Raw genomic sequence first — 24,445 nt, forward strand, 5'->3', positions numbered from 1 at the left:
ATCCAGATAGTTATCCAAGATGTATCGGCTGCTTAATCCAAACAGTCCTCTTGCTGGGAGGATTCGAAATTTTCTAAGATATGCAAACAGAATAGGAATAGCGCACTTGTGAGGAAAGTATCAAAAAAGTGGTTTACTTGTAATACTGCTCACATACCTCGAAAAAAGAAACTTTGTACATAGCCCGGTCAGTAGCTCTCATCAGCCGGAGGATTTTTGAACCGCCGCCGCCACAGGAGCCCCCGGATCAAACACTGCTTCTGGATGTAGCAGATGACTTCAGCGTCTCACATCTCATTTCGTCGATGACTTCATCAGGGGGTGTCTGAAAAATCCTCTGGCTGATGAGAGGTACTGACCGGGCTGTGTACAAAGTTTCTTTTTCGATGTATGTGAGCATTATTACAAGTAAACCACTTTTTTGATACTTTCCTCACAAGTGCGTTATTCCTATTCTGTGTGTGTGTATGTGTGTGTATATATATATATATATATATATATATATTATATTGTGATAGAAGCATTGGAAAAGTGCTGGATAGCATATGTGTGTCCCAGATTTCTGAAACAAGAAACACTGTGATTAAACCCTTTGTAAGTACTGTGCTTATGCCTATGTTGAGGTGAGGGCGGTAGGCCCTGCCATATTGAGAGAGGGAATTATTTGTTTAGTTAGTGCCCAGACAGGCTAGAATTTATTTTTATTATTGAGTTTTTATATTGCACAATAAAAATCAGCTCCGGCTAGCTTGTACGAAACCCTGGACTGGTGTGTTGTTTCCTGGACTGGTGTGCTGTTTCCTGGACTGGTGTGCTGTTTCCTGGACTGGTGTGCTGTTTCCTGGCTGCTGTGTGGAAAGAGGTGTCCAACTACCCCAGGAGAGGGACCTTCTCCCCCAATCTTATTACAAGATATATCAGACAATTATACAATAAAAATAAAAGACAATATATTATTATACAAAGAACATAAAAAAATTACCATTAGTTAAACCATGGGCTAGCCAGCAAGAAATATTAAAGCAAATATTTTTCAAGAGTAACTGTTAAGAAAATGTTTTATATCATTCCAGCGACCCTACTACAGAGAAGTCCAACCAAGGAGGAACAGAACTTGTTAATTAGCTTGATCTAAGCAACCGTCAAAATGGGACTGATTCAGATTTGGGAATAGAGTAATGATGCATACACATGGTCAGACTTTGTAGGACGATATGAACGATATCGTTATATCGTCCATGTTTTGGCCCCTTCCAACCCCCAATGATGGACGATGCGCGGGCACGGATGGTTGATAACGATAACGACCATCGCCTGTGCATACAGTCCAACCTGGTCGATATCGACCAGGTTACTATAGGGACCCACGATTATTGATCACGGGTCATTATAGTAGTTTAGGGGCTGGTGATGTGCTGGATGATCGATATCAATCATCCAGCACATGCAGGACAATCAGACGATATCGTTATCGTCTGATCTGACCGCGTGTATGCACCATTAGATAGAACAAGTAACTGTGTACCTGGACAAACCATATTGCAATGCAATGGGTGCAAATACATGTATTTGTTTTTTGCATGTGGGGTTAATACTTTCTGCTTTTGCATGTAGCTCACAAATACTGCACAGCTTTATTTTTACACTGCAAATTAGATGTCAGTTTGGACACACCCCTCCCAAATCTAAATCTCTGCACATTTTAAATCTGCCCCACCTGCAATGCAACATGGTTTTACCAAGATGCATAGTTACTTGCTCTTTCTAAAGGCCCTCATACACTAGTGACTGGCTGTTGTGTTCCTGAGATGCCGGGTTGCAGGATCGGTGAAATCCAACATCAAAATATGATAGTGATTAGCAAATTGGTGAAATTTAACATGCATTATTTCTCCGATCTTCCGAAGGACCACGTTTTCCAACCGGTGGATCGGCGTTTCCGATCTCATTGCAAAGAAGAAAAGAGACTCTGTGGCACTTATAACATGGAGCCGGCCGCGAGCCAATCACAGCTCGCGGAATGGCAACCAGCCAGTCAGCGGCCGCTGCCGTTCCGCGAGCTGTTATTGGCTTGCGACCGGCTCCATGTATTAAATGCCACCGAGACTCCTCTTCTCTGGCTGCTGCCGGTCCATTCCACAAGTGCCATGCGGTACCGCACATCACTGCTCTGGCTGTCCTCTGAGCTCCGAATGGCCCAGAGTCACGGAGATGGCCGAATGTCCAGGTGAGTTTGGGATCTGTTGTAGGAAGGGAGTGCCTAATTTATGTATAATATATAAATATATATGTATATATATAATAACACACATACATGTGGGTAAGTGTTATATTACTTTCTGTGCTGACACTTACACTTGTATGCTTTTAATTTAATATAGCTAAGCACCAGAAGCTTTTTGTGTGTATGTATGTTTATATATATATATATATATATATGTAACTGGAAACAGACAGCGGCACTCAGGGACTTGTGAAAAAAATACAAAAGTGTATTGCACTCAATACATGATCCGACGTTTCGGGACTCACATGTCCCTTAATCAAGGTGTATACATGTAAGAACACTTACTGACCTCATATAGAAAGAAGCCACCACAGCGTGCACGCACCGGAGGAGAAACAGGAAGTCACTCACCAAGTTGCCAGAGCGGCCTGTGTTGATGATGTCACCACGCAAAAAGCGTCCGGTCACTATGGTGATCGGGACGCTGGTGATACTAAAAGTAGAAGGATGATAAAAAATGCAGAAGGTGACAGAAATAGCTGACCACCGAAAGAAAGTCTGTTAAAAAGCCACTGAATCAAGCAGTGAAAAAAGTATATGAAAGAAATGGACGTCTATAAATTACTGGACATAAAAATACATTACAATAAATATAACTAAATACATAACATGTAAAGCATAATAGTACGGAGTTAAGTAGATCAGATCGTATGTAGCAAACTGTCACAAGAAGAATATGTATGTGAAAGTAAATATGAAATATGAAGGTAAGCAATAATCAGATGACCATGAAAAGTAAAGTGTGTGAATGAAAATCGAATGTATTAAGTATGTATGTATACTAGTGCATAAAATGTGAACTAAAACACTAAAAAGCATAAGTGAAAGGACACAAATACGAAATATAAAGTGATAGCATATCAAACTATAAAAAATGTGACCATGTAAAAATGTGTAAAGAAAATAAAAATGAAAAAGTGTAAGTCTACATGAAAAACAAAACCTAGTGTAATGTGTCTATGCAGTGTTGTGATGTGTGTAAACAGAAAATATCATATAACATGGAAATCTGATGAAATGCTTGATGTAACTAGGTCATCAACTAAATTCTAATATAAGCAAATCACTTAAACACATTCCAAGATAACTTCTCATTTAGCCCGTGTGGACTCATGGAATTGAGTTCAAAGATCCACCGGGCTTCGACTTGTAGCAGTTTGCCTGCTCTGTCCCCTCCCCATAGGGTTTTGGGGACATGATCAATCAAAAAATGCTTCAATTGGTTTAATGTATGGCCTTTTTCGGCAAAATGCCTGGCGACAGGTTGTTCTGATGACTTGCCCGAAATGGCCGCCCTGATGGCTGACCTGTGTAAAGCCATTCGTTCCTTCATCATTCTCACCGATTTGCCCACGTATAGAAGGCCACAGGGGCATACAATAACGTAAATAATATGGTTAGAAGTACATGTTAACACATGTTTGAGTTTGTACGTTTTTCCCGAAGACGGATGGTGGAAAGAGGGACCAGTAATCATATTGTGACATGTGGTGCATCCGAGGCATTTGTAACATCCCGGCGGTTTACTCAGAAACGTTGTCTGTTTAGTTGAATCTTGATTATTCTCAAAGCCAGTAATGTCCGAATGCACTATAAAGTCTTTGATGTTCTTGCCTCTATTGTAACATGAAAGCGGTCTATTATTTTTAAAACATGTTAGACTAGTATCCGTAGATAGAATAGGCCACAGGGCTCTAGTGGCTCTGGGAATAACAGGACTGGATGTATTGTATTCACTGACAAAGGGAATGGACGTATCTTGCTTGCGCAACTTGCCGCTTAGAAGGCTGGATCGCGACAAACATAACACTTCTTTTTTGTGTCTAAGTAGCAGATTCAATTCGTAGCCTCTGACCTGAAATCTTCTGACTACTTTGTCAAGAGCTGCTTCTAATTTATCATGTTCACTAGTGATTCTGGCTACTCTGATCATTTGCCATCGTGGTAAACCTCTTTTAAGAGCTCTTGGATGATGACTGTGTGCCCTGAGGAGGGTGTTCCTGTCGGTGGGTTTATAATACACCTCCGTATGTAGCCGACCATTGTGAATGGAAATTAGCACATCCAAATAATTGAGCGATTTTGTATCGACCTGATGCGTAACTTTAATGGGTGACGCTCTGTTGTTAATACGTCCCATCAATTGTTCAAATGTTTGGATCCCTCCAGTCCATAGAATAAACACATCATCTATGTATCTAAAATATTTGTAAATGTGTCTGGAAACCTCCATATCTGAAAAAAACATTTCTTTTTCTTCATAGAACATAAAAATGTTGGCAAATGAAGGGGAGACATTACTCCCCATTGCACATCCACTTATTTGTTGAAAAAAGGATCCATTAAATAGAAAACAATTTCTAGTGAGCGTGAGATGTAACAGGCTGAGAAAAAATTCTAAGTCAACACTATCCATGTTTTCTTGTATCAAAAAATTCCTCATGGCCATTAGGCCCTGTACATGGGGAATGCTAGTGTACAAATTACATATGTCCACTGTGCATAAGATCGTCCCTGGAGGAACCGTATCAATATTCATTAATCCTTTAAGGAAATCGGTGGTATCTTTGATATACCCATCTTGTCTTAAAATTAGTGGTTGAAGTATACTATCAAGGAACACCGATATGGGTTGAAACAGCGAATTGTGTGCAGAAATAATCGGCCTGCCAGGAGGATGCAAAGCATCCTTGTGAATTTTTGTGAATTCCTTGTGAAATCCTGGGGGATCTGCTCTGACTTTTCTATGCATTCCTGTCACAGTAATTACTGCACCTGGTCTCTCCTGTCTGTGAGCACTGCTAGCCCTGATTGGAGTCGCAGGTGTGGTTCTGATTCTCAGAGCTGCAGAGATGAATACTTCCTCTGCATGTTGTGCCTTCCACCACTCAGAATGCTACTGCCAGACCACCTGTCCATATCCACCAATTGCTGCCAGACCCCGGGCATATGTTTCCTCCCCTGATAGCATTCTGGGCCTGAACATCTCGTCTTCCCATGGTGTATGGTTCATGCTGTTTCTGCATTTCAAGTGTACCCCTGAAACCTGCTACAGCAACCCCTGGTGCTTCCAGAAAACCTGCTACAGTAATACCTGGCATCCAGTCATCCTGTTACAGCAATACCTGGCCTGTGCTCTGCTGCTAGTCCTACTCCTGGTTGGTCCCTGGCACTCTGTAAACCTGCATCGTGTCACCCTGCCTTGCTTCCTGCTGTGGATCAACTCCTGCTCCTTTTACCTACCTACTCCCTCCCTGAACCTAAAATTTCCAAACCTACCCATTCCTTCCTGAAACCTGTTATTCCCAATTATCCAATCCAGCCTGCACCTGAGCTCCAACCTTGTCACAGCATTTCCGGATCACCCTGTTTAACCCTCGTCTCAGCTTTACCTGATTTCCCTTCAGCCATTGTCGCGTTATTCCAGTCCAGAGTCAAGTTCCAAGCTCATCAGTTCTCTCCACGTAGCCACCCAGCTACCAACGTCTACCCACGGCTTCCCAAGCCACAACAAGTAGCTTCCACGCTACCATCCGTCTGCAGGCCCATCTACTAGAAACCCGACCAGCTCAGTCAGCCTACCTGCCGGTCCCAGTCCGGTCCCTCCAAGTTCCTTCTGGTCACATTCCAACGTGTCAAGTTTCCAGCTCCAGTCACTCATCACCAAAGGCAGTTCTCACTGCTACCCACTTCTTATAATAAAAGAGCTATTCATCTACATCATCTGTGGTTCCAGTCATGCCGGCCTCCGTTGAAACCCGATCACCACCTGAGACAGGTAACTCGCAGACACCAATTGTGACAGAATGTTCAGGCCCAACGATGGTGGCGAATCAAGCACCTATTAAGGGACTAGATGCTTTCCGTAAGCTGGTCACCCGCTTGGATTCACAGGAGGCCATACAGCATCAAGTGCTACAGCTTTTGAAAATCCTGAATAACCGGCTAGATGTTACCCAAACCTTACCTGAACCCCTAACTACCTTCCATCGACTGCTGGAACAGCTTCAGGCTCTACTCAGCAAAATTTTTCAGCTCATTCCTGAATTTCTTAGAGCTGCCTCTGTCTCGACTAAAACCTCTTCCTTGGAATCCCTAAGAAACAAGGATTCTTCCGAACCAAGTAATGTCCGACATCTTAGTTACCCACGCCCCAAGCTCTCTGTGGCCGAACGCCAGTGGCGCAAAGATTTACAGCTCTGTCTCTATTGTGGGAGTTCTGACCACTTCATTAAAGACTGTTTCCTTTGCAACTCCAGCAGTGGTTCTAAGTGTCAACGTCTCAGTGCCCATTCCGGCTCCAGCCCGGATTCTGCCCGTTCCGGCTCCAGCCCGCTTGGATTCACCGGAGGCCATACAGCATCAAGTGCTACAGCTTTTGAAAATCCTGAATAACCGGCTAGATGTTACCCAAACCTTACCTGAACCCCTAACTACCTTCCATCGACTGCTGGAACAGCTTCAGGCTCTACTCAGCAAAATTTTTCAGCTCATTCCTGAATTTCTTAGAGCTGCCTCTGTCTCGACTAAAACCTCTTCCTTGGAATCCCTAAGAAACAAGGATTCTTCCGAACCAAGTAATGTCCGACATCTTAGTTACCCACGCCCCAAGCTCTCTGTGGCCGAACGCCAGTGGCGCAAAGATTTACAGCTCTGTCTCTATTGTGGGAGTTCTGACCACTTCATTAAAGACTGTTTCCTTTGCAACTCCAGCAGTGGTTCTAAGTGTCAACGTCTCAGTGCCCATTCCGGCTCCAGACCGGATTCTGCCCGTTCCGGCTCCAGCCTGGATTCTGCCCGTTCCGGCTCCAGCCCAGATTCTACCCGTTCCGGCTCCAGCCCAGATTCTACCCGTTCCGGCTCCAGCCCGGATTCTGCCCGTTCCGGCCCCAGCCCGGATTCTGCCCGTTCCGGGCCCCAGCCCGGATTCTGCCCGTTCCGGCCCCAGCCCGGATTCTGCCCGTTCCGGGCCCCAGCCCGGATTCTGCCCGTTCCGGCCCCAGCCCGGATTCTGCCCGTTCCGGCCCCCGCCCGGATTCTGCCCGTTCCGGCCCCAGCCCGGATTCTGCCCGTTCCGGTCCCAGCCCGGATTCTGCTTGTCCCAGTAGGGGACTCCAGTCAGCAGCCCAAGGAGGGGTCTCAAGTCTCGTACCCCAGAAGGAGGTTTCAAGTCTCATACCCCAGGAGGGGGTTTCAAGTCTCGTACCCCAGAAGGGGATCTCAAGTCTGGCACCCCAGCAAGGGGTCTCAAGTCTCGTACCCCAGGAGAGGGTCTCAAGTCTCGTACCCCAGGAGGGGATTTCAAGTCTCGTACCCCAGGAGGGGGTTTCAAGTCTTGCACCCCAGCAAGGGGTTTCTACTCCCATTCCCCAGAAGGGGATCTCAAGTCTCGTACCCCAGGAAGGGTTTTCAAGTCTCGTGCCCCAGGAAGGGGTTTCAAGTCTCGCACCCCAGGAGGGGGTTTCAAGTCTCGCGCCCCAGGAGGGGGTCTCAGGTCTCGTGCCACAGGAGGGGGTCTCAAGTCTCATGCCTCAGGAGGGGGTTTCAAGTTCCTGTTATCAGGGAGAAGTGTCTTGTACTACAAAATCTGATTATGGTTCCTGTTCACCGTCTCCTGCATATATTGTTCCAGAAGATGACAATCTCTGTAGTCTGTTCTCAGCTTTGATTGTTGATGCTACTGTCTCTAGCTCCTCTGAACCCCTTCCAGTCCCATCAGTTGGTCCGAATACCGAACATCTGTCAGCTTCTGTTTTGACTCCTCATAAATCGGAGCATCCTCAAGTCTCTTCCAGCCCTGCACCTGAATGTGCTCCACAGTCCTTGAACACACAGGATTCATCGGATACTCCAACATGCATTTATTTTGATGGGGACTTAACTCAATACTATGCTTTATTGAAACAATTCTTCGGTATGATGAATTCTTCTTTGTCATGTGGAGTCAAGTCTACTAATATGGTAGAGTTTATTATCTCATCTTTTCAGGGTAAAGCTTGGGACTGGGTTGCCCCTATTTACAACTCCAATGATCCAATGCTTCAAAATATAAAGACTTTCAGTGAAGCTGTTGTCAAAGAATTTGGTCCTTACCCTGTAAACCAAAATTCTAGCGAAGTTCTCAGCTCCAAAATATTGTCCGAGCAGTCTGTTTGTGCTACCAAGAATTCTTCCTCCACTCCTCTGAAATCCGAACAAGGTCAAGTTTTCAAGGGCCAGCGTGCCGAATTCCAGGCATCCCAAGAGAGCAGCACTTTTGAATCTGTAACCCAGAACATGACTTGTGCACACACCTCCTTGTCCCCTTTCTGCTACTGTTCCTCCCAAAATTCTGATCCTGTCCTTCCCAGCCACATATTTCCACAGGAGTTACCAGAGATTCCTTGTCCGTTGGTTGGCACAAAACGTTCTCGCAGCAAAAAGAAGAATCGGCGAAGGTCTTGAACTATCTCCCTTGTAGACTTTGCACTCTAAGTACCCCAACAAAATTGAGAATTGGGAAGAGCTTTGAAGAAAGTTTTTTTTTGTTTGTGTCCGGAGTCCACCCATAAAGAGGGGGGTACTGTCACGACCCTGTCTAGTTGTCACCTTTTTTCCTTGAGACTTACCCCTGTCAGCTGTCCCATGGATCTGTGTTTGTAGTTCTCCTGGGGGATCTGCTCTGACTTCTCTATGCATTCCTGTCACAGTAATTACTGCACCTGGTCTCTCCTGTCTGTGAGCACTGCTAGCCCTGATTGGAGTCGCAGGTGTGGTTCTGATTCTCAGAGCTGCAGAGATGAATACTTCCTCTGCATGTTGTGCCTTCCACCACTCAGAATGCTACTGCCAGACCACCTGTCCATATCCACCAATTGCTGCCAGACCCAGGGTATATGTTTCCTCCCCTGATAGCATTCTGGGCCTGAACATCTCGTCTTCCCGTGGTGTATGGTTCATGCTGTTTCTGCATTTCAAGTGTATCCCTGAAACCTGCTACAGCAACCCCCGGTACTTCCAGAAAACCTGCTATAGTAATACCTGGCATCCAGTCATCCTGTTACAGCAATACCTGGCCTGTGCTCTGCTGCTAGTCCTACTCCTGGTTTGTCCCTGGCACTCTGTAAACCTGCATCGTGTCACCCTGCCTTGCTTCCTGCTGTGGATCAACTCCTGCTCCTTTTACCTACCTACTCCCTCCCTGAACCTAAAATTCCCAAACCTACCCATTCCTTCCTGAAACCTGTTATTCCAAATTATCCAATCCAGCCTGCACCTGAGTTCCAACCTTGTCACAGCATTTCCGGTTCACCCTGTTTAACCCTCGTCTCAGCATTACCTGATTTCCCTTCAGCCATTGTCACGTTATTCCAGTCCAGAGTCAAGTTCCAAGCTCATCAGTTCTCTCCACGTAGCCACCCAGCTACCAACATCTACCCACGACTTCCCAAGCCACAACAAGTAGCTTCCACGCTACCATCCGTCTGCAAGCCCATCTACTAGAAACCCGACCAGCTCAGTCAGCCTACCTGCCGGTCCCAGTCCGGTCCCTCCAAGTTCCTTCTGGTCACATTCCAACGTGTCAAGTTTCCAGCTCCAGTCACTCATCACCAAAGGCAGTTCTCACTGCTACCCACTTCTTATAATAAAAGAGCTATTCATCTACATCATCTGTGGTTCCAGTCATGCCGGCCTCCGTTGAAACCCGATCACCACCTGAGACAGGTAACTCGCAGACACCAATTGTGACACTATCTACATAGATTCGCCTGCAAGCTCAGACTTAAAGAATATTTTCAAAGTCAGGCCCCCATACTAACACAATCGCCCTACCGGGACTTTCTCATGACCAGATCAACTTCTACATTTGATCCTGTTTCATCCAACCCTTCCATCAAATCTTTTGTACGTTTACTTGATGAATCAGTTGTCAAGTACTCTTCGGCAACAGTCAATCACAACTATAATTTGTCTAGATCGGAATGGAAAGCCCTAAAAAGCTTGGGTTAGTACAGGGATATAGTAATCCGTCCAGCAGACAAAGGCGGAGAAGTTGTAGTATTAGATCTGTTGGATTACAAAAATGAAATATATAGACAACTCGCAGACAAAAACACGTACAAACCCCTTAAATTGGACCCTACCGTCAATTTCAAATTGGAAGTGGACACTATCTTGGATACAGCCATCCTCAATGGGCTCTTTCCAAATAATGTTGGCCAGGCTCTGAAACAGGACCATCCAGTGGTACCAATACTATTTACTGTCCCAAAAATTCACAAGGATGCTTTGCATCCTCCTGGCAGGCCGACTATTTCTGCACACAATTCGCTGTTTCAACCCATATCGGTGTTCCTTGATAGTATACTTCAACCACTAATTTTAAGACAAGATAGGTATATCAAAGATACCACCGATTTCCTTAAAGGATTAATGAATATTGATACGGTTCCTCCAGGGACGATCTTATGCACAGTGGACATATGTAATTTGTACGCTTGCATTCCCTATGTACAGGGCCTAACGGCCATGAGGAATTTTTTGATACAAGAAAACATGGATAGTGTTGACTTAGAATTTTTTCTCAGCCTGTTACATCTCACGCTCACTAGAAATTTTTTTCTATTTAATGGATCCTTTTTTCAACAAATAAGTGGATGTGCAATGGGGAATAATGTCACCCCTTCATTTGCCAACATTTTTATGTTCTATGAAGAAAAAGAAATGTTTTTTTCAGATATGGAGGTTTCCAGACACATTTACAAATATTTTAGATACATAGATGATGTGTTTATTCTATGGACTGGAGGGATCCAAACATTTGAACAATTGATGGGACGTATTAACAACAGAGCGTCACTCATTAAAGTTACGCATCAGGTCGATACAAAATCGCTCAATTATTTGGATGTGCTAATTTCCATTCACAATGGTCGGCTACATACGGAGGTGTATTATAAACCCACCGACAGGAACACACTCCTCAGGGCAAACAGTCATCATCCAAGAGCTCTTAAAAGAGGTTTACCACGATGGCAAATGATCAGAGTAGCCAGAATCACTAGTGAACATGATAAATTAGAAGCAGCTCTTGACAAAGTAGTCAGAAGATTTCAGGTCAGAGGCTACGAATTGAATCTGCTACTTAGACACAAAAAAGAAGTGTTATGTATGTCGCGATCCAGCCTTCTAAGCGGCAAGTTGCGCAAGCAAGATACGTCCATTCCCTTTGTCAGTGAATACAATACATCCAGTCCTGTTATTCCCAGAGCCACTAGAGCCCTGTGGCCTATTCTATCTACGGATACTAGTCTAACATGTTTTAAAAATAATAGACCGCTTTCATGTTACAATAGAGGCAGGAAGATCAAAGACTTTATAGTGCATTCGGACATTACTGGCTTTGAGAATAATCAAGATTCAACTAAACAGACAATGTTTCTGAGTAAACCGCCGGGATGTTACAAATGCCTCGGATGCACCACATGTCACAATATGATTACTGGTCCCTCTTTCCACCATCCGTCTACGGGAAAAACGTACAAACTCAAACATGTGTTAACATGTACTTCTAACCATATTATTTACGTTATTGTATGCCCCTGTGGCCTTCTATACATGGGCAAATCGGTGAGAATGATGAAGGAACGAATGGCTTTACACAGGTCAGCCATCAGGGCGGCCATTTCGGGCAAGTCATCAGAACAACCTGTCGCCAGGCATTTTGCCGAAAAAGGCCATACATTAAACCAATTGAAGCATTTTTTGATTGATCATGTCCCCAAAACCCTACGGGGAGGGGACAGAGCAGGCAAACTGCTACAAGTCGAAGCCCGGTGGATCTTTGAACTCAATTCCATGAGTCCACACGGGCTAAATGAGAAGTTATCTTGGAATGTGTTTAAGTGATTTGCTTATATTAGAATTTAGTTTATGACATAGTTACATCAAGCATTTCATCAGATTTCCATGTTATACGATATTTTCTGTTTACACACATCACAACACTGCATAGACACATTACACTAGGTTTTGTTTTTCATGTAGACTTACACTTATTCATTTTTATTTTCTTTACACATTTTTACATGGTCACATTTTTTATAGTTTGATATGCTATCACTTTATATTTCGTATTTGTGTCCTTTCACTTATGCTTTTTAGTGTTTTAGTTCACATTTTATGCACTAGTATACATAGATACCGTATATACTCGAGTATAAGCCGACCCGAATATAAGCCGAGGTACCTACTTTTACCCCAAAAAACTGGGAAAACTTATTCACTCGAGTATAAGCCTAGTGTGGGAAATGGCAGCAGCTGATAGTGCCCCCAGTAGTTATTCCCCCTGGTAGTGCCCCCTGTAGTAATCCTCCCCTGGTAGTTCCCCCAGTGGTAATCACCCGGTTTAGTGCCCCCTGTAGTAATTCCCCCCTGGTAGTGCCCCCTGTAGTAATCCTCCCCTGGTAGTTCCCCCAGTGGTAATCCCCCATTTTAGTGCCCCCTGTAGTAATCGCCCCCTGGTAGTGCCCCCTGTAGTAATCGCCCCCTGGTAGTGCCCCCTGTAGTCCCCCCCCCAGTAGAGAGAGATGTGATAAGAATAAAAAAAAAAATCACTTACCTGAAACCCCCTCTCCTGGTCCCGCCGCTATCCGCTCCTCCGGCCGCTTTGCATGGGAGAAACGTCGTCATGACGACGTGTCTCCCATTACCCACTGCGGGAGCAGGAAGATGGCTCCCGCAGTGGGAGCAGCAGCAGCCGCTGAGAGTCTGACAGACTCTCAGCGGCTGCTGATTACAGCAAACACACAGCTGCCGGCTCCGGCGGCTGTGTGTTTGTGCTGTGTAGCGCTGACCGAACTCCGTCCGGTCAGCGCTACACTTCACTCGAGTATAAGCCGAGGGGGTACTTTTTCAGCACAAAAAATGTGCTGAAAAACTCGGCTTATACTCGAGTATATACGGTACTTAATACATTCGATTTTCATTCACACACTTCACTTTTCATGGTCATCTGATTATTGCTTACCTTCATATTTTATATTTTATGTTTACTTTCACATACATATTCTTCTTGTGACAGTTTTCTACATACGATCTGATCTACTTAACTCCGTACTATTATGCTTTACATGTTATGTATTTAGTTATATTTATTGTAATGTATTTTTATGTCCAGTAATTTATAGACGTCCATTTCTTTCATATACTTTTTTCACTGCTTGATTCAGTGGCTTTTTAACAGACTTTCTTTCGGTGGTCAGCTATTTCTGTCACCTTCTGCATTTTTTATCATCCTTATACTTTTAGTATCACCAGCGTCCCGATCACCATAGTGACCGGACGCTTTTTGCGTGGTGACGTCATCAACACAGGCCGCTCTGGCAACTTGGTGAGTGACTTCCTGTTTCTCCTCCGGTGCGTGCACGCTGTGGTGGCTTCTTTCTATATGAGGTCAGTAAGTGTTCTTACATGTATACACCTTGATTAAGGGACATGTGAGTCCCGAAACGTCGGATCATGTATTGAGTGCAATACACTTTTGTATTTTTTTCACAAGTCCCTGGGTGCCGCTGTCTGTTTCCAGTTACTTGTATTTACTTCTACTCCAGAAGGCACCTGGGCTACCTACCTCGGTTGGATTGAGTGCCGATCCGAACATCCGTTTATATTTATATATATATATATATATATATATATATACACAGACACACACACACAACATCTTGTGCTTAGATATATTAAATTAAGCATAATATCTCGATACCTGGAGATGTTTTTTATGTCCTTTAATTAAAACTGATTCATGCATGATAGAGCGTCCCCTTTTCTTTTTTATAATTCTATATATATACAGTCAGGTGCATAAATATTGGGACATTGACAGAATTTTCATATTTTGGCCACCACAATGGCTTTGAAATGAAACAAACAAGATGTGCTTTAACTGCAGACTTTCAGATTTAATTTGAGGGTAATTACATCCAAATCAGGTGAACGGTGTAGGAGTTACAATGGTTTCTATATGTGCCTCCCACTTTTTAAGGGGCCAAAAGTAATGGGACTATCAACTCAAAAGCTATTTCATGGACAGGTGTGGGCTATTCCCTCGTTATTTCATTATCAATTAAGCAGGTAAAAGGTCTGGAGTTGATTCTAGGTGTGACATTTGCATTTGGAATCAGTTGCTGTCGACTCCCAATATGAGATCCAAAGAGCTGTCACTATCAGTGAAACAAGCCATCATTAGGCTGAAAAATCAAAACAAACCCATCAGACAGATAGCAAAAACATTAGGTGTGGCAAATCAACTGTTTGGAACATTCTTAAAAATAAAGAACGCATCGGAGAGCTCAGCAACACCAACAGACCCGGAAGACCACGGAAACAACTGTGGTGGATGACAAAAGAATTATTTCCCTGGTGAAGAAAAACCCCTTCACAACAGATGGCCAAATCAAGAACACTATCCAGGAGGTAGGTGTATATGTGTCAAAGTCAACAATCAAGAGAAGACTTCACAAAAGTGAATATAGAGGGTTCACCAAAAGATGTAAACCATTGGTGAGCCACAAAAACAGGAAGACCAGATTAGAGTTTGCCAAACAACATCTAAAAAAGCCATTACAGTTCTGGAACAACATCCTATGGACAGATGAGACAAAGATCAACTTGTACCAGGGTGATGGGAAGAGAAGAGTATGGAGAAGGAAAGGAACTGCTCATGATCCAAAACATACCACCTCATCAGTGAAGCATGGTGGTGGTAGTGTCATAGTGTGGGCATGTATGGCTGCCAATGGAACTGGTTCCCTTGTATTTATTGATGATGTGACTGCTGAATAAAGCAGCAGAATGAATTCTGAAGTGTTTCGGGCAATATTATATGATCATATTCAGTCAAATGCTTCAGAACTCATTGGACGGCGCTTCACAGTCCAGATGGACAATGACCCGAAGCATACTGCAAAAGCAACCAAAGAATTTTATAAGGCTAAAAAGTGGAATGTTATGCAATGGCCAAGTCAATCCCCTGACCTGAGTCCGATTGAGCATGCATTTCACTTGATGAAGACAAAACTGAAGGGAAAATGCCCCAAAAACAAGCAGGAACTGAAACCATTTGCAGTAGAGGCCTGGCAGAGCATCACCAGGGATGAAATCCAGCGTCTGGTTATGTCTATGCGTTCCAGACTTCAGGCTGTAAGTGCCTGCAAAGGATTTGCAACAAAGTATTAAAAAGTGAAAGTTAGATTTAGTATTGTTTAGTTTGTCCCTTTACTTTTGGCCCCTTAAAAAGTGGGAGGCACATATAGAAACCGTTGTAATTCCTACACCGTTCACCTGATTTGGATGTAATCACCCTCAAATTAAATCTGAAAGTCTGCAGTTAAAGCACATCTTGTTTGTTTCATTTCAATGTCCCAATATTTATGCACCTGACTGTATATATATATATATATATATATAAAATCGTCCATTTGTATGTATGTATGTTTCCAATAAACTCAAGAACTACAGAACTGCTTTTGATAAGGTTTCCACTGAAATGGTCCTTGAGATCCTCCGAGTAACATAGGCTACACACACAACCCCCCCAATCCTTTCTCCTCATCAGGAAGTCATCACAGAGATAACTTACTGGGCTCCTCATGTAATCTGGGGGGCAGAGCATTTGTGTCCCACATTACTTTGAGTGACAGCAGCCAGGCAGCTATTGCTCTGTTTCTCGCCCACCCCTCTCTGCCAGATAGCCCCTTCCATCCCACCTCCTCATTGACTGGCTGTAGTGCTGAGCAGCCCAGGTGGAAGGCTTCCATGAGAACGACAAGGGGAGGGTGACGATTGGCTCCTGCGTCTTGCAAGGTCATGACACCACATTGGAACAGCGGCATGGCAATTGGTTGTAATGCACCTTGTCTAGCTTGGCCGGGGCTCTGGTTAGCTGGAGGAGTGTGAAACCGCTTGTTAATGTAACCAGTTGTGGAAAGATGAGGGCAGGCCGAGTGTCGTTGGTGTCCTGCGAGCGGAGGAACCTGCACAGCCGCTTTTCTAGCTCACAGTCTCCACCAAGGCCCCGGGCCGTATGGTGCTGGTTGCAAGGTGTGCTAGGAGAAGATTGTGCGGTGGGTCTGCGCTGCCTGTGCCCGGGGAGGTGGAGGAGGGGATATCCAGAGCTCAGTGCTGTTATTATGTCTCTTCTGTTTGTTTCCTGGCGCCAGCTGCCCAGAATCTGTGCTCCCTATCAGTCTCTTTCATTTGGATGTTTACGGACCACTGCTGGGGCTGCATCCACCCAGACCCCACCTATGTGCGCTGTTCTTCCTTCCCTTCAAGCATGAGTCCCTGCTTCCAGGGCGACTTCTGTATCCGAAAACTTTGCAGGGAACCTCAGACCGTGCACAAAGGAGCAGACACCCAGGTAGTGATCGGTAGCGCCTAAGGTGCCATCTCCTTGCCATTGAATATAATGAATAATCACTCAGCAATGGTGGGTAGGCACTGCTAGTATATATATATATACCTATATATATATATATATACTGTGTGTGTGTGTGTGTATGTTTTATATATATATATATAGTGCCTTGCAAAAGTATTCACCCCCCTTGGCGTTTTACCTTTTTTGTTACATTACAATCTGTAATTTATTTTTTTTTATCTGAATTTTGTGTGATGGATCTGCACAAAATTAGTCTAGTTTGGTGAAGTGAAATGAGAAAAATATATATAAAAAAGAATCTTTATCAATAAAATTCTGAAAATTGGCATGTGCATATGTAATCACCCCCTTTGCTATGAAGCCCCTCAAAAATTCAGGTGCAACCAATTACCTTCAGAAGTCACATAAGTAGTGAAATGAAGTCCACCTGTGTGAAATCTAAGTGTCACATGATCTGTCAGTATAAACACACCTTTTCTGAAAGGCCCCAGAGGCCCTTAAGCAAGAGGCATCACACCATGAAGACCAAGGAGCTCTCCAAACAAGTCAGGGACAAAGTTGTTGAGAAGCACATTTCTGGGTTAGGTTATAAAAAAATATCCAAATCTTTGATGATCCCCCGGAGCACCAACAAATCCATCATCATCAAATGGGAGGAACATGGTACCACAACAAAGCTGCCAAGAGAGGGACGCCCACCAAAACTCACAGACCGGGCAAGGAGGGCATTAATCAGAGAGGCAGCATAGAGACCAAAGGTAACCCTGAAAGAGCTGCAGAGTTCCACAGCAGAGACTGGTGTATCTGTGCATGTGACCACAATAAGCCGTACACTCCATAGAGCTGGGCTTTATTTAAGAGTGGCCAGAAATTTGCCATTACTTAGTGATAAAAATAAGAAGACACGATTAGAGTTTGCCAAAAGCATGTGGGCGACTCCCCAAATGTATGGAGGAAGGTGCTCTGATCAGAGGAGACTAAAATTGAACTTTTTGGCCACCAAGGAAAACGCTATGTCTGGAGCAAACCCAACACATCCCATCACCCCAAGAACACCATTCCCACAGAGAAACATGGTGGTGGCAGCATCACGCTGTGGGGATTTTTTAGCAGCAGGGACTGGGAAATTGATTTGAGGCAAGGGAAAGATGGATGGTGCTAAATAAAGGGATATTCTTGAGCAAAATCTGATTCAGTCTGTCTGTGATTTGAGACTGGGACGGAGGTTCACCTTCCAGCAGGACAATGACCCGAAGCATACTGCTAAAGCAACACTCGAGTGGTTTTAAGGGGAAGCATTTAAATGTGTTGGAATGGCCTAGTCAAAGCCCAGATCTCAATCCAATTGAGAAAATGTGGTCAGCCTTCAAGATTGCTGTTCACAAGCGGAAACCATCCGACATGTAGGAGCTGGAGCAGTTTTGCCTTGAGGAATCCCAGGGGCAAGATGTGGCGAGCTCATAGAGACTTATCCAAAGCGACTTGTAGCTGTAATTGCCGCAAAAGGTGGCTCGACAAAGTACTGACTTTAGGGGGGTGAATAGTTATGCACGCTGAAGTTTTCTGTTATGTTGTCCTAAATGTTGTTTGATTCACAATATAAAAAAAACACAACGTCACAGTTGTAGGCATGTTCTGTGAATGAAATGATGCACACCTTCAAGCAAATCAATTTTAATTCCAGGTTGTGAGGCAACAAAACATGAAAAGTGCAAATGGGGGTGAATAATTTTGCAAGGCACTGTATGTGTGTGTGTATATATATATATATATATATATATATATACATATATATATATATATATATATAAAGTGTGTGTGTGTGATTTGAGCCAGTGTCTCTTGTCTGCTACCAAAGACAATTCTGGCCAGGGGCCGCTGGTCACTATCATTAAGCACCCGTGGTTGGTCACTGCATTGTCTGCTGTGGGTGGTAATGCCTTCCATGAGGTATTCCCGGAACACACGTGACACAGTAGATCGAAGAATGCTGAATGTCAACACAACATTAGAAATGGAATGTCCCATACGTAGATCACCCACTAACATGCCCCGTTCAAACTCCGATAATTCACTTTGCCTTGCCATGAGCAGCCTAGCTAGTGTTCAAACTGACTCACGTGACGTCACATTACCATTGATGCAGGTTTGGGAGTTTGCAAGACGTCACAGTACGGTGACGCCACCTACCATTACATTTACATACTGCTATCCCATGACTTTTGGCACTTCAGTGTACATTCAATGTACAACTTACCCTGCTTTATATGAGCACACCAGAAGGCTCCTTTCCTCCTCTGCCAATAAACAAACATCACAAACAGCTTTTTACACAAGAATGATCCCCTTTATTCATATAAGCTACAACTTAACAGTCTTTTGGTGCGTACACACCTAAAGATTTTCTGTCCAACCATCCAACTAGTACTAGTTGATTGGTTGGAATGAAAATCTGGTCAGGGATGAAAGCAAATGACAATCAGCAATTTGCTCCCAAATGCCGGAAAATGGACAAAAACTGGTGTTTGAACATATTGTTAGATCAAACATTTAACAAACTTGTCTGAACGACCATTTTTAAAAAAAAATTCTGGCATTTAGGAGCAAATTGCTGATCATCAGTTACTCCCATACCTTACCAGATTTTCATTCCAACCAATCAACTAGTTGGATGATTGGACAGAAAATCTTTAGGTGTGTACCCAGCTTAACACACTTGACAATTATCACAGTACTTTACGATCCATAATTATACACATCACTCTCCTGAAGTGTTTATGAGAACACAAGTCTCTCTATACAGACTGACATAGCTCACAATTGTTAACGTATCCTGGCAATTAACATGCAGACCTCTGGGACAAGTACTTGGGACCTACTTTATAACACATATGAAATGCAAAATTACCTGAAATCCAACCGGCAATAAATTCAGAAGACGGCATTGCAGAAACTCCAGATCCGCATGGATTTTGCTAGAAAAGCACAGAATAAAACGTTTTACAGTTCAAACAAATGACTCGAACTTTGAGTTGTGTGCTGCATAGTTGCATAAGTAACGTTTAACTAGTAGGTGGACATATCAGTTTTAAACGTGATACAATTATGTAGATTGAAGATGATAAATGAAAAGTATATATAACACATTCTACTTAAAAAAGTATGTATACAAAATATTTAGATTATTAATTTTTACATTTCAGAAGGGACATTTTAGGGGAGACAGTCCAAGGTTTAGAAAAAGAAGGGTGGAGACTGACAAGGCAAACAACCAGACAGCAGATAAGATATAAAAGGAAAAATGGAGGAAAACAGGTAAATAATAATCTATGAATAATAATGAAATCAATTAAAGAAGAAGGTAAATTATCAAATCATCCTGTTAAGCTATGAGAAACTAACTATCCATACCAAGTAACTAAGATATAACTGCTTAAGCAGTTGACATATGAGGGTCAAAAGAAAAGCATATGTTATATACGGAATCGGTATGTAATACCGCCGGATGTATCGCCGGTGGACTAAATACCGACGCTGGAAGCCCGAACCATCATGATTCCGACTGGGGCTGGTAAGTACCCTAACCTCCCCCCCAACCTTTGCTTAGTGGTGCCTAACCCTAACCTCCCCCGGTGATGCCTAACCCCTCCTTCCCGCACCCTGGGGTTAGGCACTTGGGGGGAAGGTTAGGGTTAGGCACCCCTAAGGGAGGGTTAGGGGGGGGGATTAGGTTAGCAATACTTACCTTTAGCGCAGTCAGGATCTTCACCTCTGCCGGGCTTCAGCTGTCGGGATTTGAACCGCCGGCCATGCGGCTGGCGGCAATACCAACTACACCCTTGCACAACATATTTCCCAACTCAGCACTATCATACATTACTTCACTTGCACAATATATCTCCCAACTCGGCACTATCATACATTACTTCACTTGCACAATATATCTCCCAACTCGGCACTATCATACATTACTTCACTTGCACAACATATCTCCCAACTCGGCACTATCATACATTACTTCACTTGTACAATATATCTCCCAACTCAGCACTATCATACATTACTTCACTTGCACAACATATCTTCCAACTCATCACTATCATACATTACTTCACTTGTACAATATATCTCCCAACTCGGCACTATCATACATTACTTCACTTGTACAATATATCTCCCAACTCGGCGCTATCATACATTACTTCACTTGCACAATATATCTCCCAACTCGGCGCTATCATACATTACTTCACTTGCACAATATATCTCCCAACTCAGCACTATCATACATTACTTCACTTGCACAACATATCTTCCAACTCATCACTATCATACATTACTTCACTTGTACAATATATCTCCCAACTCGGCGCTATCATACATTACTTCACTTGCACAATATATCTCCCAACTCGGCGCTATCATACATTACTTCACTTGCACAATATATCTCCCAACTCAGCACTATCATACATTACTTCACTTGCACAACATATCTTCCAACTCATCACTATCATACATTACTTCACTTGTACAACATATCTCCCAACTCAGCACTATCATACATTACTTCACTTGCACAACATATCTTCCAACTCATCACTATCATACATTACTTCACTTGCACAACATATCTTCCAACTCGGCACTATCATACATTACTTCACTTGCACAATATATCTCCCAACTCGGCACTATCATACATTACTTCACTTGCACAACATATCTCCCAACTCGGCACTATCATACATTACTTCACTTGTACAATATATCTCCCAACTCAGCACTATCATACATTACTTCACTTGCACAACATATCTTCCAACTCATCACTATCATACATTACTTCACTTGTACAATATATCTCCCAACTCGGCACTATCATACATTACTTCACTTGTACAATATATCTCCCAACTCGGCGCTATCATACATTACTTCACTTGCACAATATATCTCCCAACTCGGCGCTATCATACATTACTTCACTTGCACAATATATCTCCCAACTCAGCACTATCATACATTACTTCACTTGCACAACATATCTTCCAACTCATCACTATCATACATTACTTCACTTGCACAACATATCTTCCAACTCAGCACTATCATACATTACTTCACTTGCACAACATATCTTCCAACTCAGCACTATCATACATTACTTCACTTGCACAACATATCTTCCAACTCATCACTATCATACATTACTTCACTTGCACAACACTTCCAACTCAGCACTATCATACATTACTTCACTTGCACAACATATCTTCCAACTCATCACTATCATACATTACTTCACTTGTACAACATATCTCCCAACTCGGCACTATCATACATTACTTCACTTGCACAACATATCTTCCAACTCAGCACTATCATACATTACTTCACTTGCACAACATATCTCCCAACTCGGCACTATCATACATTACTTCACTTGTACAATATATCTCCCAACTCAGCACTATCATACATTACTTCACTTGCACAATATATCTCCCAACTCAGCACTATCATACATTACTTCACTTGCACAATATATCTCCCAACTCAGCACTATCATACATTACTTCACTTGCACAATATATCTCCCAACTCAGCACTATCATACATTACTTCACTTGCACAATATATCTCCCAACTTGGCACTATTACTTCACTTGCACAACATATCTCCCAACTTGGAACTATCATACATTACTTCACTTGCACAATATATCTCCCAACTCAGCACTATCATACATTACTTCACTTGCACAACATATCACCCAACTCGGCACTATCATATATTAGTTCACTTGCACAATATATCGCCCAACTCAGCACTATCATACATTACTTCACTTGCACAACATATCTCCCAACTCGGCACTATCAAATATTACTTCACTTGCACAATATATCGCCCAACTCAGCATTACATCTCCTCCCCTGATCTCTCCCTCTTGTGTCTCAAGCTGTCTTTCTGCCATTTCATCCTGAATGTCCCTGCACTCATTCAAACATAATATTTCCTCCCCACAGAGTCCTCACATCCCCACTTCTCTCTATCTGTTGACAATATTAACCTCTCCTCTGTCCCATAAGTCCACTGTCTAGGAGTTATCCTCAAATTCTTACTCTCTTTAACACCCCATATTCATGCCCACTCCCATTCATGCCACTTTCACCATTGTAACATTACCAGGATAAGACTATAAACACCCAGGATGCATTAAAACCCATAATCACTCACTAGTCATCTCTCAACTGGACTACTGCAACCTCCTCCTAGCTGGCCTTCCCTACCTCTCTTCACTCCTGTCCATCTTTAATGTTGCTGCTCGGCTCATCTTTCTCTTCAACAGCTCTGCTTCTGCCTCTTCTATTTGTCAGGCCATACCCCGTACTCTACAGAGTAAATTTCAAACTCCTTACCCTCACCCAATCCTTTCCCCAGTACATCTCAAACCTCATCCTAACCTCATCACCCTCATTGCTCTACCAATGACTGTTGATCAGGGGCGGATTGGCCATTACTTTTTGCGGGAAGAATCCCGGTGGGCCGATTGGTTGTGGGGCTGCTTTTCAATTGTGGCCCCGCCCCCCGACTCGCGTCACCCGGCCCCTGTACAATGTGTGTTTTACAGTGTGCCTGCGCGGCTGAGCTTCTCTCGCGAGAAGAGAGGCCAGCCTGTTAAAGCTCCACCCACCCAGCTTGTCCGCCGTCGGCGATGGTGTCATCGAGGGATGAGGAGTGAGGCAGTGGTGCGGGTCCGCAGGTGAGTGACAGACAACTGCCGAAGCCCAGGCTGCCTATACGGTAATGTGCAGGGCTGGCAAATGTGTGTCCAGATGTAAGCACTGAGCACATACCTTCGGGCTCATTACCGTATAGGCAGCCTGGTCGGTGTTAGTTGTGGGGGCTCAGGGGGGATTACCTTCTGAGACACATTGAAGAGACCAGTGCTTTCAGACAGGGGGCTTGGTGTGGGCGGAGCCGCACTCGATGCTGTATGGAAGCACTGATCTCTTCAATGTGTTGCAGCCAGCTCAGCAGATGATTCCTGCCTCCCCCCCCCCGCGTCTAGGTGACATCTATGGTGAGGTCTGGAGGGGACATCTGTGTACAGAGGGTAGTTGAACTGTGTTAGTGGGGGGAATCTATGTATGGGTAAGCGCTGTGTGTGTGTGAGGGGGGGGAGCTGAGGGAGGGGAGTAAAGATCTGTATGTGGGGGGTCTGAGTAAGTGGGGAGAGTGTGGGACTATGCTGCGAGGAGCTGTGATATGGGGGCCTGTGCTATGAGGGACTGTGATGAGGGGGGCTGTGCTGTGACAGGCTGTAATGACGGGTTTTGCTCTGAGGGGGGATGTCATATGAGGGAGACTCTGCTGTGAGTGGGCTGTGCTGTTAGAGGGTCTGTGCTATGCGGGCGATTGTGCTGTGAGGGGCTGTGTTGAGGGGGGTTGAGTTGAGGGGGGCTGTGATGTGAGGAAGGCTATGTTGTGAGGGGCTGTCATATGAGGGCGATTGTGCTTAGGGGGGCTGTGGTGTGGAGGACTGTGCTATGAGGGGGCTGTGATGAGGAGGGCTGTGCTGTGAGGGGCTATGAAGGGGGCTATGAGCAGTGCTGTGAGGGGAGAGGGTTTTGCTGTGCTGTGGGAGGATGCTGTGATGTGGGGAGGGGGTTGACACTGGGAGCACAGAGGAGATGGTTCCGGGGGAGAAGGAGATGGCCCTGGGGGC

General features: G+C 44.1%; 1 protein-coding gene across 1 annotated transcript in view; it reads right to left on the reverse strand.

Annotated features, from left to right (window-relative positions):
- SLC25A45 (solute carrier family 25 member 45) overlaps nt 1–24,445 on the reverse strand; it is an 88,714-nt gene that overhangs the window by 15,765 nt on the left and 48,504 nt on the right. The window contains exon 2 of the mRNA XM_088471081.1: nt 19,618–19,684. Within this exon, the coding sequence (XP_088327207.1) occupies nt 19,618–19,654 (37 nt within the window). The 5' untranslated portion in view covers nt 19,655–19,684. The remainder of the gene's footprint in view (nt 1–19,617; nt 19,685–24,445) is intronic.

The sequence above is a fragment of the Taudactylus pleione genome, unplaced genomic scaffold (assembly GCF_031769625.1).
Source record: "Taudactylus pleione unplaced genomic scaffold, aTauple2 ptg000109l, whole genome shotgun sequence".
NCBI lineage: Eukaryota > Metazoa > Chordata > Amphibia > Anura > Myobatrachidae > Taudactylus > Taudactylus pleione.